The sequence below is a fragment of the Acipenser ruthenus genome, chromosome 31, assembly GCF_902713425.1.
Source record: "Acipenser ruthenus chromosome 31, fAciRut3.2 maternal haplotype, whole genome shotgun sequence".
NCBI lineage: Eukaryota > Metazoa > Chordata > Actinopteri > Acipenseriformes > Acipenseridae > Acipenser > Acipenser ruthenus.
Window position 1 is genome coordinate 14,721,752 of NC_081219.1, and position 16,189 is coordinate 14,737,940.

Sequence of the window (16,189 nt, forward strand, 5' to 3'; positions counted from 1 at the left end):
GGCCAGCGTCCCTCGGAGAGGGACGGTCTTCTTGCTTTTTAATAAAAGAGCCTGAGAAGCTGCATGGTGCTCGCTGCTGGACAGAATAGAAGGGATTCTCTGGAGCTTCAGCCTGCTGATGCTAATTCTGTCTCTCTCAGAGTCATTCATCCCAAGCCCCTGTGGGATTACCGACTCTGCACATTAATATTACTAGTTCCACATTGGCAGCTGGATGTATTACCACTGTCCTATACTGAACTCGCACGCCACCTCCTTCCTCCTGGGGAGTCAGTGCATCAATACTGCTCCACCAAGTCCAGGAGGGATTCAGCATGCATATTAGTCCTTACATTAGGTCTGAAGATTTGTTTAGCAAGATGTCATGTTTCTCAATTGCTTTGCATGGTCTTCGCACATGCATATTTAATATTGGTACGCTACACCTGTGATGATCGGAATATAGAATCAAGGAGGTCAAGATGGACTCGCAAAAACCCAAGATGATCAGTTATTGTCCAGAATTAACTTGATAGCGGAAATGCAGCAGATTCGGTCCTGTGCCCCTGAGGTCCTGTGCAGTGTTACAGAACTCTCCCATCCAACTGCTTTCAATTACAGCACGCAGCTGCCTTTGCTAGCCATGCGGTATATTTAAAGAAGCTGAAATGGATTGTCGGAAATAGAATGAAAGATAAGCCAATGAGAGGACACGGTCTTGGCCAGCCTGGCAGTATATGGAGTCCAGCGGTCGGATGCACACTTTCATTTCAGGGAAGCCGGGGGCGGGTTATCATTTTAGAAGCCGCTGCGACAGCAAGTTCACAAAGCATTGGATCAAAGACAAACTGCATTTACAGGATTCAAATGGACAGGCATGATATCATTCATTTACAACAAATGTTAAAGGGTGCAGTCTCTCAAAGGAACACTCTGTGTGTGGAAATACTAAATTAATCTTGATCATTTCCATGACAAATGTTTCGACCAGAAGGCATTTTTTTTTTTTCAATGAACTGAAAACATCACCGTTGAGGGTTTGACAGTTCTGGATGAGCACTCTGTGTGGCTGCTCTGTCCTCCATGCATTTTGATTGACTGGGAGTCGACACTCACCCTGAATGCAAGCCAGTCCTGGGGCGTGTTCCTCCACAGGTAGAGTGAGGGCAGCCCAGCGGGGCCGGGGGGTCCAGGCTTCCCAGTCAGGCCAGTGCGTCCCATCAGCCCCCGATACCCCTGTAACAGACAGCACCCCCTCCTGTGAGAACTGCTTCAGCTACTGATTTCCCTGCTGCAACCACAAGACTGCTGCGTTCAGTGCAGGGGAGAACCGCTAACAGAACAGCTCCAATTGTTTCTAACTAGATGCACACCGTTATCACTGTTACTGGTCTTTAAACACACAGATCCTATTAAATACTGACTTACTTACTCAAAGGAAACTTACCTTGTCTCCTTTGAACCCTGGATACCCTCTTCTTCCTGAGCAGCCCTGATAAAAGACAGAAGTAGTTTTTAAAGGTGTTTTCATACATTTCATTTCCGGGAGCGGTCAGTATACAGAATGCCCTGTAGGTGGCGGTGGTGTACACGCAAAATCGGGAGCAAAGAAATTGACCCGAGACGACAGATAAAGGGGTGTAATGTCACACGACAGTTTGAAAGTCTTGCATGACTATTAGTACGATAATGTGATCGTTAATGTATGTTAGAAAGGCAAACCGTAAGTGACATAGTATATTAAGAAGAATCACTATTTATTGCTTCACCACCCGAATTACCCATTAAGCACATCCAGCAGTGACTCTACCTCTGATAAACAGCAACGAGCAGAGAACGAGAATTTCATCAGCAGATTCTAAGAGAACACGGAACACGGAACTGTGTTAGCAGCACTGTCATCGTGATAGCAGACTTCTCTCCTGGCCAATGAAGGCCTGTCTGGGACGATGACAAAGCACAGGTCTACGGGGTCATTCCCACACGTCGACACTTCGGAAAGTGCAAACTGCTTCTACAGCTTTAACTCAATCCATCTCCTTCCCTTTGAGGAGGTTGTTACGTGCATCTTTATGACCCTCTCCCTCTGCCTAGAACGCCAAGACAGGCTCCTAAAACAAAATGCAGTGAGCTACCGGGAGGAGGGTTAGGGAGTGGTGAGCTTCTGTAGGCTGCAATTACTGAAATTTTTAGGGCAGTGGGAAGCAATTACAATAAATACCCGGTCAGGTGCAAAATCCTGCACACAAACCCCACTTCACAAGCAGGATAATTAAAACAGCCCTGCTATAAAGGAACAGGTTTGAAGTGGATCATATTGAACCGTGCTTCAGACCCTGTTATTAGTGAAACAGGTTTACGAGTCTGGCTGTCCATTTCCTGACCATGACCCGCCCTCTGTGTTCTAGAACAGTGCAACAATCATGCAACGCTGTGACCTTACAACCCTGTTGACCTCGCCTCGGGTTTTAGTCTTGAAGCAGGTGGAGCGATAATCTAAAAATAAAAAAAATAAATATCTGAAAACGACAGACTAAAGGCTAGAGGCATAACTCTCATGATCTCAGGACCACCAAGAATTACTGGAAACAGCATTGAGAAGGTCTCAGCCATGGAAAACCAAGATACAGCAATCTCCATTTACCCAGGTAACACATTTGAGCAATATATATATATATTAAACATTTGCTTGGTTTTATTTCTAATGCCTCACTGTTTCCTTAAAAACAAGCAAGTCATCCAGTAGATTTAAAATATATGATAATGCAGACAACCACGCAGAAGACAAATCTAGCCAGATAGACTGACAGACAGATACATTGATGTAAAGCACACAGCATAGCCGCTCAAGCCAGCCAGGGTTTTATAAAGATCTCATTAGAAATCCTGGAGTGGCTCTTATTTCCAGCTCAAGAAGACAGACATCCAGACACAGACAGATTGAAGGATGGTCACTTACTGGTTTCCCTGAGGGTCCGATTGGCCCTGGGGGCCCCGGTTTCAGTCGGTACTGCCTGCCGTCGGACCCCTGCACCACAGAGCCCTCTTTGTGCTGCTGATGCACAGCGCCCTTCAGCACCCTGGTGTCAGTAATCCTATCCGTGCGCGAGTCCATGCTGTGCTGTAGAGTGCCATTCCCAGCCTCTGATAAGTTGTGCGTTTCCCCTAGTGTGGCACTGGCATTTATCCCTGTATCCAACTCCCCAGTCCTGGGGTGAGCTGTAGGCAAGGGAGCAGCAACCAAGAGCTCCTCTTCTTCAAGCAGCAGGTCGGTGTCCTGAACCTGAGGAGCAGGGCGCTGGGGAGAGTGTGCTGAGGTCTTGCTGTCTGGGAGGCGAGAGGACTGTTTAGCGTCTAGGTCGATGATCTTGTCCGAGGGCTTGCCTGGAAACAGAACAGAAGTCCTGGAGCCCGCGTCCCCCTTCTGCTTGTCGGTGGTGACGTTCTCGTCCACGATCTTGAACACAGAATCCGATTTGGTGGAAACGGCAGTTGAGCCATCGCTGCTGCCCTTGATGAGCAATGAGGTAATGGTGTTTTTGTCCAAGGTGAGGTTGCCAGCAGACCACCCCAGTCCTGGTACTTTCTTGGAGGTGATGTTCCGGTGCGCTGGCTCCTCGTCGGGCATGTCTCCGCGGCTCCCTGGGCCCAGGAGCAAAGCCGTCGCCGTGCCGGGAGAGGGGCCGCCAGCTCCTTTGGCAAAGTGCTGAAGCCAGGGGGACCACGTCTGGGATCCTGGAGTTTCAACCGTGGAGCCCTACGGATAGAACGGGAAAACTGTGGTGAACACGAAGAAAACCAAGGGCTGTATGCAAGTGGGTGTAGATAATGTACTGGTCGAGATCAAAACCATGCAGGTCGCTTTAAAACAATCAGTTATAAGAAGGCTGTGTGGTCCAGTGGTTAAAGAAAGGGGCTTGTAACCAGGAGGTCCCCGGTTCAAACCCCAGCTCACTCATTGACACACCTTTCCAAATGTGCCGAGTAATCATTTAGTTTACTATTCTTTTGCGTTTCAGTACAGTTTTTTTCATATAATGTTCTGTCTATTTGATTTCCTTTAGGTGAGCATTGCACAGCAGAAGCAGCTCTCTCTCTCTCTACAGACCGGGGCAGTGCAGGTTACAGCAGGTTTCATTCTGTTGCCCTTGCAAACTCCTGCAGTGTGTGATGCAGGGGGCAGGGGTGCTTTAAGGAGCACAGGTGTCTGAGGTTCCCCGGAGCAGGCTCTAAACCCCTGACCTCCGGTGCTGGAAACACAGTCACTGCTTCCTTGTTTTAACTGTCAATAACATTGAGGGAGTTTGAATTGTTAGTTAGTTTTACACACAAGCGATAGGAATAGTTTGCATCTAAATACCTTTTCGGTTGTCTGTGTCCATTATTCCCAATGAAAAACACCCAATTCCAAATATCTGAACGTCTCTAGATGCACGTTGAAAGCTCACAACCACTCACAGCACAATACAGTATGGATTAAAAACAGGAGGAGTGAATGGGAGACCCGAATGCCACACCACCACACACTGACTGATCAGATGCAGAACAAGAGAGAGGAGGAGGAGGGAGAATGGTGTGACTGTTACAGGAGAACAAGTCTGCACCTCAAAACATGGGAGTGGCTTTGTATTAATAACAAGTCTCTCCACTTTCGAAAAACTGGCACAATCTTTGTATGCACTGGAGGAAAAACTAGATAGATCCCTGCACAAGCTATACATTCAGTGTTAAAAACTGTAAGAACAGAGGGTGATAGTCATGTTTTTAAAAGCCAGTTTCTATTAATTAAATCAGATTGTGCATTAAACTGGTCCCCCATTGTTTCTTTTAGAGGGGCTGTAGTTTACTCTCATGCTTCACTCCGATAGACTGAACGGAGAGCTCCCTGGTGCAGCTCGACAGTGTCACCTGCCCGAGGCTCCTGGGCGAGAGTATCACATTGTAAAGCAGGCCTGAATCTCGGCTCCAGGGGACCATTTGTCAGCCGGCTGCCTTCCAGGCTGATCGCAATCACAGAAGCACTTACCATCCTGAAAAAATCCCCCCCCCCCTCCCCCACACGCCATATCCCAGTGCCACTTTCCTGGACTGAGGCTGGATCACGGACGTGAAGGGTCGGGGTTCTAGCACACAGTAATCTGTAGTGAAATGGGACAAACATGTGCTGACCAGCTTAGCTTTGACGGCAAGGAGGCTGGGGAACCAGAACGTGACTAAAGCAGCTATTTGATGACAGCAGCGGTATTGCTGCAGGGCTGAGGAGATGTGGGGGGGGGGGGGGGGGGGGGGTTGTATAGGGGTCGACGGGGAAACAGATGCCCCCAGGGGACAGAGTTTTAGTTTTCCCTCTTAGACTGATAACATCCAGCTTCAAAGAGCTAAGTGTAGTCTGAAAACTAGAACAGACCATTTAAAAAAAATAAATAAATAAAATAAAAAGGGACAGTCTGTTCAAAGTTGCTTCAGTTCAGAAAGAGTTACATCCTTACTGATGGCGTCTGCAGTTTGTTCTGTCCTTTTAAATGCTTATTTTGATGATTCGTGCAGCTTTAGTTCATTGCTGTGACTGCACATCAAAAAAAAAAAAACATTTAAAAAAAGAAATACAGATCCAAGCAGATAAGTCATCAGATCCCTCAAGACGAACAAACGAGAGCCGACGTTACCTGCAGGAAGCAGGCCCACCTGTCTTCACAGACCCTGTAGGAGAAATCAAGGTGCTGCTGAAAGGCTCTTGTTCTTTAAATAGACTGTCTTTGAGCTGCAGCAGCTGAAAAAACACATCCTGACCACCGTCGGCTCCAGGAGTCTGATGGCAACAACACAGGGAAAGAAACCTGGGCAAAGACAAGCGCTCCCAACGCCTTGACACAAGAATGTACGACATCTTTTTAAAGCCACTCATTAATCTCCTTCTCAAAGGTACTGTGCCCTGGGGGGGGGGGGACTGAGCAACCACTGCACTCCATTCTGGACAACTGAGGCTCCTGGGGATTCATGTGCAAGGCTGAACTTCACCTTCTTTACAGAGAAACTGACAGAGGCTGGAGGAACAGCTTACTAACTCAGAGACCCTGAATAAAAAGTGCAGCGCCAGAATCTTGCACAGCTATTTTGCAGTCCCCCCCCCCCCCTTGCTTTTCCTATACATTTACAGAAGTTTACCATGTTCTTTTAATATGCTTTACCATACCTCTCTGGGCTTTACAATCCTTCCCAACTGACCATGCTTTATTACTAGCAAAGAGTCTGCATAGGAATTACAATATGGGACCGGTTGGAGAATGCTATTGGCTGACCTAGCTGATCACCATTAATGCTGTCCAAACGCCTGCTTGTGATAAAGAGGAGTCTGAGCGGCTTGCAGGGTTGGTCTTTTCGAATGGGGGGGGGGTTCTGTTCCCAACGAGGGTCTGATTGTGGGAACATTCCGGGATCCAGTTTAGGAAGCGTGAGATTTACGAGCAGCAGCAGCAATTTACACAGCAGTGCTGCCTGGAGAGAAGCGGTGATGGAGAATATACAGACAGGCTTGCGAACACTCTGGGGCAGATTGTCAAAGCCTTTTAAAAACTCCTGTTAACAGAACTGGAAATAAACACAGCAGAAGGCATTTCATTTAAGGCAGGTTAAGTAAGTTATGTTGCTCATTACTTGAAAAGCTTTGAAGTCAGCAGCCCCACAGTGTTTGAAATGGTTCTGGTGAAATGGTTGCCCTGGTTTATTATTACCCTATGCTGCAATGCATCCACTATACATTCATGTGTGTCTTTGGGAGCATTTGTATTATTATTTTTTATCTAATTACATGGCTTTATTCAAGCACTTTCTTTCCTCTTCAGGAAATGTTCTCAGCTAGGATGCTCTGAACCAGTAACACCAGAATATTGTATTTAAAAAAAAAAAAAGCATTTATAAACATGAACTGCACAACAACTACCTGGATGCACCAGCAAGATAAATAATGCAAACTGCAGTTGCAACTGCAAGCGAGATTTGTTAGATCCTTAACGGTTTCCAGCATTTTCGATCCTGCATTTATTTCTTGATTTTAACATTCAAAAGCCTTTTAAAATGAAAATGAGCAGGTTGTCACTGTCCCTACCTTTTGCAAACCAGTCTGCTGCCCTAACGCTGAAAGATGCATCAGCCCCAGCACCAGGCAGCCCAGTAGAACTCCTGTGTTTCCCATGACTGTCAGGACACTGCACTCCCAGGGAATCCACACACGTACAATGAGGAGCCTGGGCTGAGGGAGCCAGGAGGAGATCCCCACAGCTCCAAGCCCAGCCCCTTTCTCAGCTACTGTACACGCTTCTGCCTGGCCTCTTCCCATTGCTGCAGACGGGCCAGCCAAGGCAAGTGTTAACAACCTCTTTAAAAGGGCAATCCATCTGTCACATCGCCGCCAGTGCTTGCAAACTGAACCTGCCTCTCGATCAACGCCCTTGAACTTCCCAAATGTTTGTTTCATCTGTATATTCAGCTTACAAACCAGTGCAGATTCAAGGGATGGAAGATAACTAACTTAATACATCTAGAAACTGCTTTCTGACTAAATATGATTGTGGCCATGGAAGAGAGATGCGGGGCAGATGAGCCTGATTTTCCACGGTTGATCTTGAGAATCAAGTGTGCATCATTTCAACGTAGCATCAAAACAGTAAACAAAGGTATGTACTGATTTCAGTTTTGTACAGAGGAATAAATTTTTCTTTTTTGCAAAACCTGGGTTGTGTGTTCTGTGCTGGAGTGCTTAGTGGGATCATTTGAAAAAAGCCACCACACATCGATACCAGCACGCATGCAGCTCCAACAAACATCAAAACACTGAGCCAAGATGCCCCAATGATAGTGATAATCCATGCGCCTGCCCCATTGAGAATCCATGGACGCCACCTTGCAAAAATGTCCTCGGTTTCATTAAAAATAAACTTGGAGCACCACACGCTGGGATCTGCGCAGGATAAATCACTTCCAGACACGGCCTTCCCACAAAATTATAACAATCCAGACTTACAAGAGTTTGTTTTTTACGAGACTCGGCGCATGTTTCACATTAACCAGAGTTTCCATGTTTGCAAAGCCTTAAAATTAGAAAGTTTAGTCACTTTAATCAAGTTTAGTGATGCAAGCGCTCTGATTTATACAGTCCAGTTCAGCCGAATTACAGCCTGAGGATAGATAATTATAGGGTCACCTTCTTGGGGTCATTGGCATTAATGATGAGTGCTGTCTGCCAGATGACACAAAGCATCACTTCACTTACTGTAAAGCATTACACCAGTAGAGTCCTCTAGCACGAACTGTAATTCTAAAGGTTTAAAATGAACTTGGACATGGGCATTGGGGAAGAATGCTTCTGTTTGATAAAAAAAATTCTCAACGGAAGAATTGCAAATCAGTAATATTATTATTATTATATATTAGCAGGATATTCTTAACTTCGCAGCTCCCTCTGTGCAATGAGGGCTTGGTTTCCTGGTTGCAGGAATCATGGGAGAATCTAACACTCACCTGACTCTTAAGCTGAGGGAACATGAAGCCACTTTGTGGCTTGGTGTTCCCTCCGCTTTAGGAGACACAGCAATTGGAATGGATACTACACACTGTCATGGAGTTTGCATTGCCTTTGTGGAATGGAGCCCAGAGGGGGACAGTCCTTGGGTTTTACCTTCAGCATCTGGAGAGGAGCTGCGTCTGTATCTGGGATAAGAGAACACTCACCAAGAACAACATCTAAAAAGAAAGAAACTGCAAATGACTTGTCAGAGGGCCTCCCAGGTCGAAGCACTGCCGTCACAGGCTAGTTCCCATTATCCCATGCAGAATCTTAAATCAAGCCTCCACTGCTAACCTGAAGCAACTCCCTGTCATTCTGCAGTTCCAGGATCATACACAATCAGCTGTTTGGTATTCTTAAGAGTAAATCACGGAATAGGCAGCCTCTACAGTCAGCAGAGGGAGGCACAGGAAGCACATCATTGCAGTTTAATATCACTGTGCATTACAACTGCAGGTTAGCATCAGTAGAACTGTCCCGTAAATGCAGTTACTGTGCTGTGCATCAAATCCAGCAAACCAAACAGAATCTTCAGCAACGAGACAAACCCACAAGTTAGTTTGGAACAGGACCAAGCCCAGATGTAGGGATTGTTTCTGCTCTGTTTGAGACTGCTACAGGATCAAGGCACCAAGGTAAATAACGGTCTGACACACAGCAGTGAAGGGTCTTCTCCCAGGGCTGTCCTCTACACAGACAGGCAGCCCTTCGGTTTGGGCGTGAAGTCAAAGTTCAAATTTTTTTACACCTGTTTCGTCACAGCTAACAAACAAGTTAACATTGGTTCTTGGAGTGTTCAAATTTGCGTCCGCCAATCACGCTGGATTCTCTACTGCCTCTGGCTTTGTCCGTCATTAGCCCCTAAACCCGTAAGCATTCACTGCAACGCACCGTGCTGATCAATTACTTGTGATCAATTACAGAGGTTCATAGTGTCCCCTGTACAAGGGAGAGTCACGCAGAGTTGAGTAATTGAAGCAAAATCATTATTCCAATATTTATTACAAAAATCTTTACTACATTACTAACTAATTCAATGAACATGTAAAACAACTGGTCGAATATACAGGGGCTCCAACATGGAAATGCTTAACAGACGGGTATTTCTTTGGGATGGGGGGGGGGTGCAGTTTCACACAAATCATAAGTTGAGAGAGTTCAGAATGACAATCACTCCTCCTCACTATCCTGCTGGCTGCAGGGGTGAGACCCCGCACATTTCTCTGCTTAGCGTTCGAGTGTATATATATATTTATTTTATTTTCCTTGGCCTTTCATCCTTTTCATGCATTACTGAACTTAAGCTCCACGATTTCAAAAGCAATACTGATACAATTCAGGTTGTAATGTGATTCAGCAAAAAAAAAAAAGAAACGTAAAAATAAACCCATCTGAGGTGTTGCAGTGCTCTGCACCCTGAGTAAACAGCACCAGGTGCTGATGGCGTGTGTTGCTCTTTCCAGACTATAAAGACACACTATTGCTTTCACACTTTGTCTGACCCGTCGCTCGGAGCTGCAGGCGAGATCCTGCAAGTTCTAACAGGTTTCCATTCGGGGTCGAGGTGAACCATCACAAGAAAAAGAGAAACCTCGCGCCCTCTCCACTGGGAAGTGAATAAACACCATGAATCTGGAGTTGCTGCTTGCAAACCGACTATTCCAGCCTCCTTGGCAAATGTGCACATACTTCTAATAACTAGCCTACTAGAAGCAACGAAAATGCACACCCATAATAATAATACTTTATTATTTTATAGTAGACTGAAAAGGCCTTGTCGTTTAAAGTCGATTGAATATACATTTCTCATATCAATCTTTTAATAAGAGGAAGCGATTACAACTATACAACAGTAACAGGCTTGGTAAAGCTTGGTAAAATACAGTGCAAAAATACTGTAGCAAACTTTAATAGGGTCAGAATCACAGCATAAAGAGCCTGGACAGCTGGGATTCAAAGCCACGCTGCAGCAGCACTGCCATGCAGAAGACTGTAAATAGAGGGTTCGGAGCCAGGTCTTGTGGCTGCAGCAGGGGTAGGCCGGCAGGAGAGGCTGGCTTTGTTTCCAGGCTCAGCCGCTGACTGCCATGGCAAGTTCCCCCGCCTCCTGGCAGCTCGGACACACCCTGCCCTCACAGCCAGAGCGAGGTGGGCGCTTGGCATCCCAGGTCGGCTTCCAGTACCAGCACCTTCAAGCTCACTGTCACTCAATTCAGTTTAAACTGCCCTGAGAAAAAAGGACATTCTATCAGGAGCCGTTGCATCACAATCCATTTTCTTAGCTTGCATCAGCGTTAATAGCAACCAGGTCTGCTGTGTTAAAGATCTCCAGGTCCTTTGCTTGGTCTCTTCAGATTTGTAACATGCAGCCCCTATGGATTAGCCCGATACCAAATCACTTCCTAAGCTGTAGTCATCGGGTCTGGATGCAGTTAAACCAGGCTTTGATCAGCAGGGCTCTTCTACACTGCAAATACACGAGACAGGACTAATCTGTGCACCAGGACAGGACCAACACAAAGCACGCAGCAGCAAACAAGCTGAAATACAGCAGGGTTCAGCCTGGCACCCATCGGTTACAGATGCACTGCTAAAACAAAGAGCTGCAGGAAGGCCAGTGAGAGAATGCAGGGCTGGATTTGAACTCAGTGCTTGTAATCGTGGTCTTAAAACGAACCGATGCAAAGCTGCAGCCAGTGCTGCTGCTCTCAATGGAAATGTAGGGAAGGTCACAGCCTGCAAGAACACACGCTTATTAAAACACACAGAGAAATTCAACAAACACCTGAGGCAGGTGCTCTTAGAAGTGCAAACAGCAAACCCACATGGAAACTAGATTCTTATGCCATATAAACATATATATGTTATTCAAGTATTGAATACGACATTGTTCTGTTTAAGTCAGACACATTTAAACATGCAGTCCCTTGCATTCTGAAATCGCTAAGAGATTAAACCTTTGACTTACTTGCATTTAAAAGCTACTCTGTTTTAAAAGTGCTCTGCCCGACAGGGACAAGTCGACAGGCTGTCATTATTTAAATTGCTAAAGTGTGTGAAAGTCGCTTCTAAAAGTTATTTGAACGAAAGCCAAAAAATACACGTTGGTGATGCTTTGATACTACAGTCATAAACATATACTGTTACATGTGATATTTTTATTAAGATGACATGTTTGTTGAGGTCAAGACCAGCTGCCCCCGACTCTTATCCCTTCAACGGCTGGCAAACACATGGCTTCAAGCGTTTCTGCTGCACTGCAGTCTGGTGGATACAAAACATCCTCCATGGTGTACATCCTTGCAACAGAAAAAAAATATATGTAAGAGTACCAAAATCCTTCACGCTATGTTAATTCTCAAAGCTATTAATACTCTGTCTTTACAGTTACATTGTAACAGAATGTTTGGGTCCATTCCAAACATATTGGGTGTTCTCTCTTTTTTTTTTTTTAAATACATATAAAATGTATGCAAAATAAAACAAAGTTATTTTAGGTAGATAAAAACAGACAGGTTAGAGAGACAGACAAAGCACACAGATAATTATACAAACAGACAAACTGAAAGGGTAGGGGGATCTGGTACAAATTGGGGTCATGTAAAAAAAACAACAAAAAAAAAAAACAGTATGATTCTGCACTTCTTCAGAAACTGTGGCTTGAAACCTGGTTCCAGGAGACCAGGAGTCTCCCCTGGTGTGCCGTGCAGTGATCTGAAACCTAGTCTCCCGAAACCTAGTTTTGAGCCACAGTGGCTCCCTGCTCCCTGCTCCCAGGGCTTAACAGAGAGGTGCTTCGGATGGACACACAGCCACTTCACATCCCTAGCACTTCGGATCCTTGTCCTGCAGCTCCTTCTCATATCGGTCAGGAAAAGAGTAAGACCCATTTACAACATATGCAGGTCTCATCCCCTAAACGTGGACAACTTGTCACACAGAGAGCTTCTTGCTTGATCTGGTATGGCATGGAGAGGAGATGCCAGAGTCATCATGCCCCAGTCTCAGCCCCTACAGTCTGGGAGGGTGAATCTCTCCCCCCCCCCCGGTCACCACGCTGGAGCACAAGCAGGACAGCCATCACTGAACACAGCCAACGCTCAGAGAGACCAGAAGCAGCAGCAGAACTGGGAGTAACTACCTGGTCAGCCCCAGTCGAAGAAACACACTTGGAACAGACTGCTGCTCAGCTGGCTGGATCCTTCACCCGTTTCTAATGCGAAACACCTGAACCCCTCTAAATCACCGCGGGGTCTTCAAGTCGCTGAGCTCAGGGGTTCCCGCTGGGCAGGAGCAACACAAAGCCTTTGATTGAAGCTGCTGTCGGACAGGCCACATGCATGTTGAGATCAATCACTGCAGGAACACGCAGGCAGGGCCATCACTGAAGAGAACCGGAGAGGGTGCCTCCCCCCCAGACATTAGATCATAAAAAACAAGCCCAGGAGACCGCCCCACTAGAGGCAAGTTCAGGCTGATGATACCCACCCTCCGTGTCAATTACTGGGAATGATACCCATCATACCTGCTGAAACCTATATTTTACTGTATAATATATCACTTATGATGTCAGTGACCTCATCAATCAGATATTATGCTTCATTAGTTTCATACTTGATGGTTTCCATTTATATATCCAGCCGCCCATCTGGTTCTGTCTCTATATTTAAATGCGTAACATGTGTGCTTTTTGGTGCAGATGCTGCTTTGCATATACTGTATAAGGCCCCACCAGAGATATACAAAATATCCAATACGCCGTTGGTGGCTTTAGAAAAGCATATAGAATTCCAGAATAAAACGCCCTATAGAAATGCATGTGCAATTCTGCATACACAAAACAAAACTGAGCAAGGCAGAGCTCTTGCAGTGTAACGGGGGATTTGCACAGAGGAAGAAGCACAATAAGATGATGCGAGAATGAGAGAGTGATGCACCTGGCTTCTGTCAGGTTCTGTGCTATGCCGTGTCTGTCGGCACTATGCAGGGCCGCTGTTGTGAACTAATCATCAGAAGACAGCTGGAAGAACAGACCACTGTCTGAGCCTGACCAGGGCGAGAGAGCAAGCAGCTTCTTTTTGTTACAATACCTCATTCCCCTTACTGCCCTACTCCACAGTGCTTGTACTCATTCAGAGTTCTTCTGGGTTTGATTGCTCCAGTACGGAGTCATCACCCTTCTTCTCTGTATTTTCCTTTACCGGGCTTTCAGCTTGTCTGGAGTATCCTAAGTGCCAGGACTGAACATCTTTCCTCATTTCCACTGGAATCATGTAACAGCATCACCTTCCAATCCACAGTACTGTCACATAGTTTCAATCTCAAAGTAAAAAGCACAAAGCCAGCTAAAGGCAGATTTTAATACAAATGAAAATTCTAGCGGTGCAACAGAACTCAGATCCGCTCTGAACGACTGCAGACACAGTGAAATAGTAAGGGGAAAAATGTAAGAAAATAAAATACAATAAAAAAAAAAGAACTTTTTCAAATAGTAATCTGAATCAAGGTGCGCTGGACTGAACTAGTTCAGTAGTATAGGTGTGAACTGGTTAGCGTCAAGCTCTTAGTCATGATTGAAATTATCAGCAAGGCTCCCTAAGGAGAAGTAGCCTGAGCATCTCAGGGGCACTAGGTAGCCATTCTGCTATTGATTATAATATAATCTTGACATTCGGATATGAATGTGCTGTACGAGAATGCAAGGCAGTAGGATAAGACACTTTCCCGTGTCATAAATAATGTAGGAAATATTCTACATCTGGTCTTTGCCACAGAAGACCTACTCTGATTCATCAGCCGCCCAGTAGACATGCACTAAAGCACTGGTATTTCAGCTCCACAGGCAGAGTCGTGATGATTCAAGTCCAGGTCAGGCTGGTCACTATGAGTCAAGTGCAAGTCTGAGCCCCCCGGAGAAAAGCATAGACCATCTGCACTGGGACTGAGACAGGAGTGGATGCGTGGCAGGGCATGGTTTGTGAGTTTGTAACAGGACTGGACTGGGGGTGAACCAGCGACGATGCACACTGCAGGCAAGCGTCTTCACCACTGTGCACAAGAACCAGGCTCCTCTGCAGGTGTGGTTAGACAGCTTTTAACCGTCTCACCGACTGGGGTCCAAATCCGTAACAGGAGTGCATGACACCACATTGCCTGTTGCACATTAAAGCAAGTCATGTATTTTCTACTAGTCTGACTGAGTAACAGTTCAATGAACTCATGAGTAGAAAGAGTGGCTCACATTTCATAACAGCATAACGTAAACCTTGAAGCATCACAGCAATCAGAACAGCCGCTAAATCATTTCTCAAGAACACCGTTAACCAATCTCAAGAGCTAAAACATGTGTTTAGATAAGCAAATCCCTCCACGGAGTGTTTTTAAATGCTCAAGTTACTGCTTCAGCAATTGGGGTCACTTCTCGTTGTGGTTAACTGAAAGACTATCCGAGTGCCCACAGCAGTAATCAATCAATCTCAGGATTTTCCCCTTTCCCCTTTATTGTACTGGTGTGTAAATACACAGTAATTTCGAGACACTTCATGTAAAGTATATTTATTTATTGTTTGCTCTTAGTTGGTGGATCTTCCTGCCCTTATAGGCGTCCTCTACTCAGAGGGTAGTACAGCAGGTTCATCCACAGATGGGTGGCACACGGTTTCTAGTTAACCGCCTCATTATTTTCAAGAAAAGCAAGCAACGTCATGCAGTGTACAGCTACAATGTATGAGACGTGTGCAATACAAAGATGAGACGATGTAGAACCTGATGTATAGCAATGAAAACAGTGCTGTCAAACGGGTACAGTACAGACCATACAAGAAATGGTGACCACAGAAAACTGGGAGTCTTCAAGATCACTTGAGGATAATGATTCGAGCAAACAGAAAAGCAGAGATGGAAATAAGACTCCTGTTCCATAGCAGTTTCACCCATTCCAGGTTTTAATAGGAGCTTGATTAGACATAGTGTATAGGTAACAAGCTCAGAAGTGCCTTTTTAAAAACTCATAGTAAAACCAGGAATGGATCAAACTGCTATGCAATGGGAGTCGTATTTCCATCACTGGAAAAGCATCTATTACCAAAGCACCCTGGCTTGCACTTCAGCACTGCACTGTACAGTACCTGCTGTGTGTCCCTGAGAGAGGTGGAGGTGTTCTGGGGAGCCTCGGTCTTGAACGCACCCCGACAGTCCCGGGGGGGAAGGTTGCAGTGCTCCCGGGCAGCGGCTGGATCCCCCATAATGAAACTCAGCTGGCTAAGAGAGCCCTGGGGAGGGGAGACAGTGGAGAGATCAGAGAGGAGAAAGGAAACGCTTCGAGCCAAACACGCAGGGCATGGTCTGGCTCCAATCCACTTCAAAAGACCTTCGAACAAACGCAACATAAAAAACATGCGTCCTAAAATCTACCAGCTTTCAAAGACCGATTTCACTTTATTTATCATTGTTCATTTTGTAATCTTCAAACACAGTGGTTTTCACTTACAGAAGTGTCAGCACCATGATATAGCCCTCTCCTAAAGCCGAGGGAACACCAGCCTCTTTTTCAGGAACAGTGGCTTGAAACCTGCTTCCAGGAGACCAGAAGACCTAGTTTGAGGCAACTTTGCTGTATCAAACCCCAAGTCCCCCCTGGTGTGCCCT

General features: G+C 45.8%; 1 protein-coding gene across 2 annotated transcripts in view; it reads right to left on the reverse strand.

Moving 5' to 3' along the window:
- Positions 1–16,189, reverse strand: part of LOC117973969 (collagen alpha-1(I) chain-like) — a 76,863-nt gene that overhangs the window by 32,118 nt on the left and 28,556 nt on the right. Inside the window, exons 5-8 of one of the 2 annotated variants that reach the window (XM_059005428.1) lie at positions 15,670–15,813; positions 2,939–3,736; positions 1,427–1,471; positions 1,096–1,215 (exon numbers count right to left, since the gene is read on the reverse strand). In XM_059005428.1, the coding sequence (XP_058861411.1) occupies positions 1,096–1,215; positions 1,427–1,471; positions 2,939–3,736; positions 15,670–15,813 (1,107 nt within the window). Of the gene's footprint in view, positions 1–1,095; positions 1,216–1,426; positions 1,472–2,938; positions 3,737–7,084; positions 7,222–15,669; positions 15,814–16,189 lie in introns of those variants that run through there. The other variant, XM_059005429.1, reaches the window with a different exon arrangement.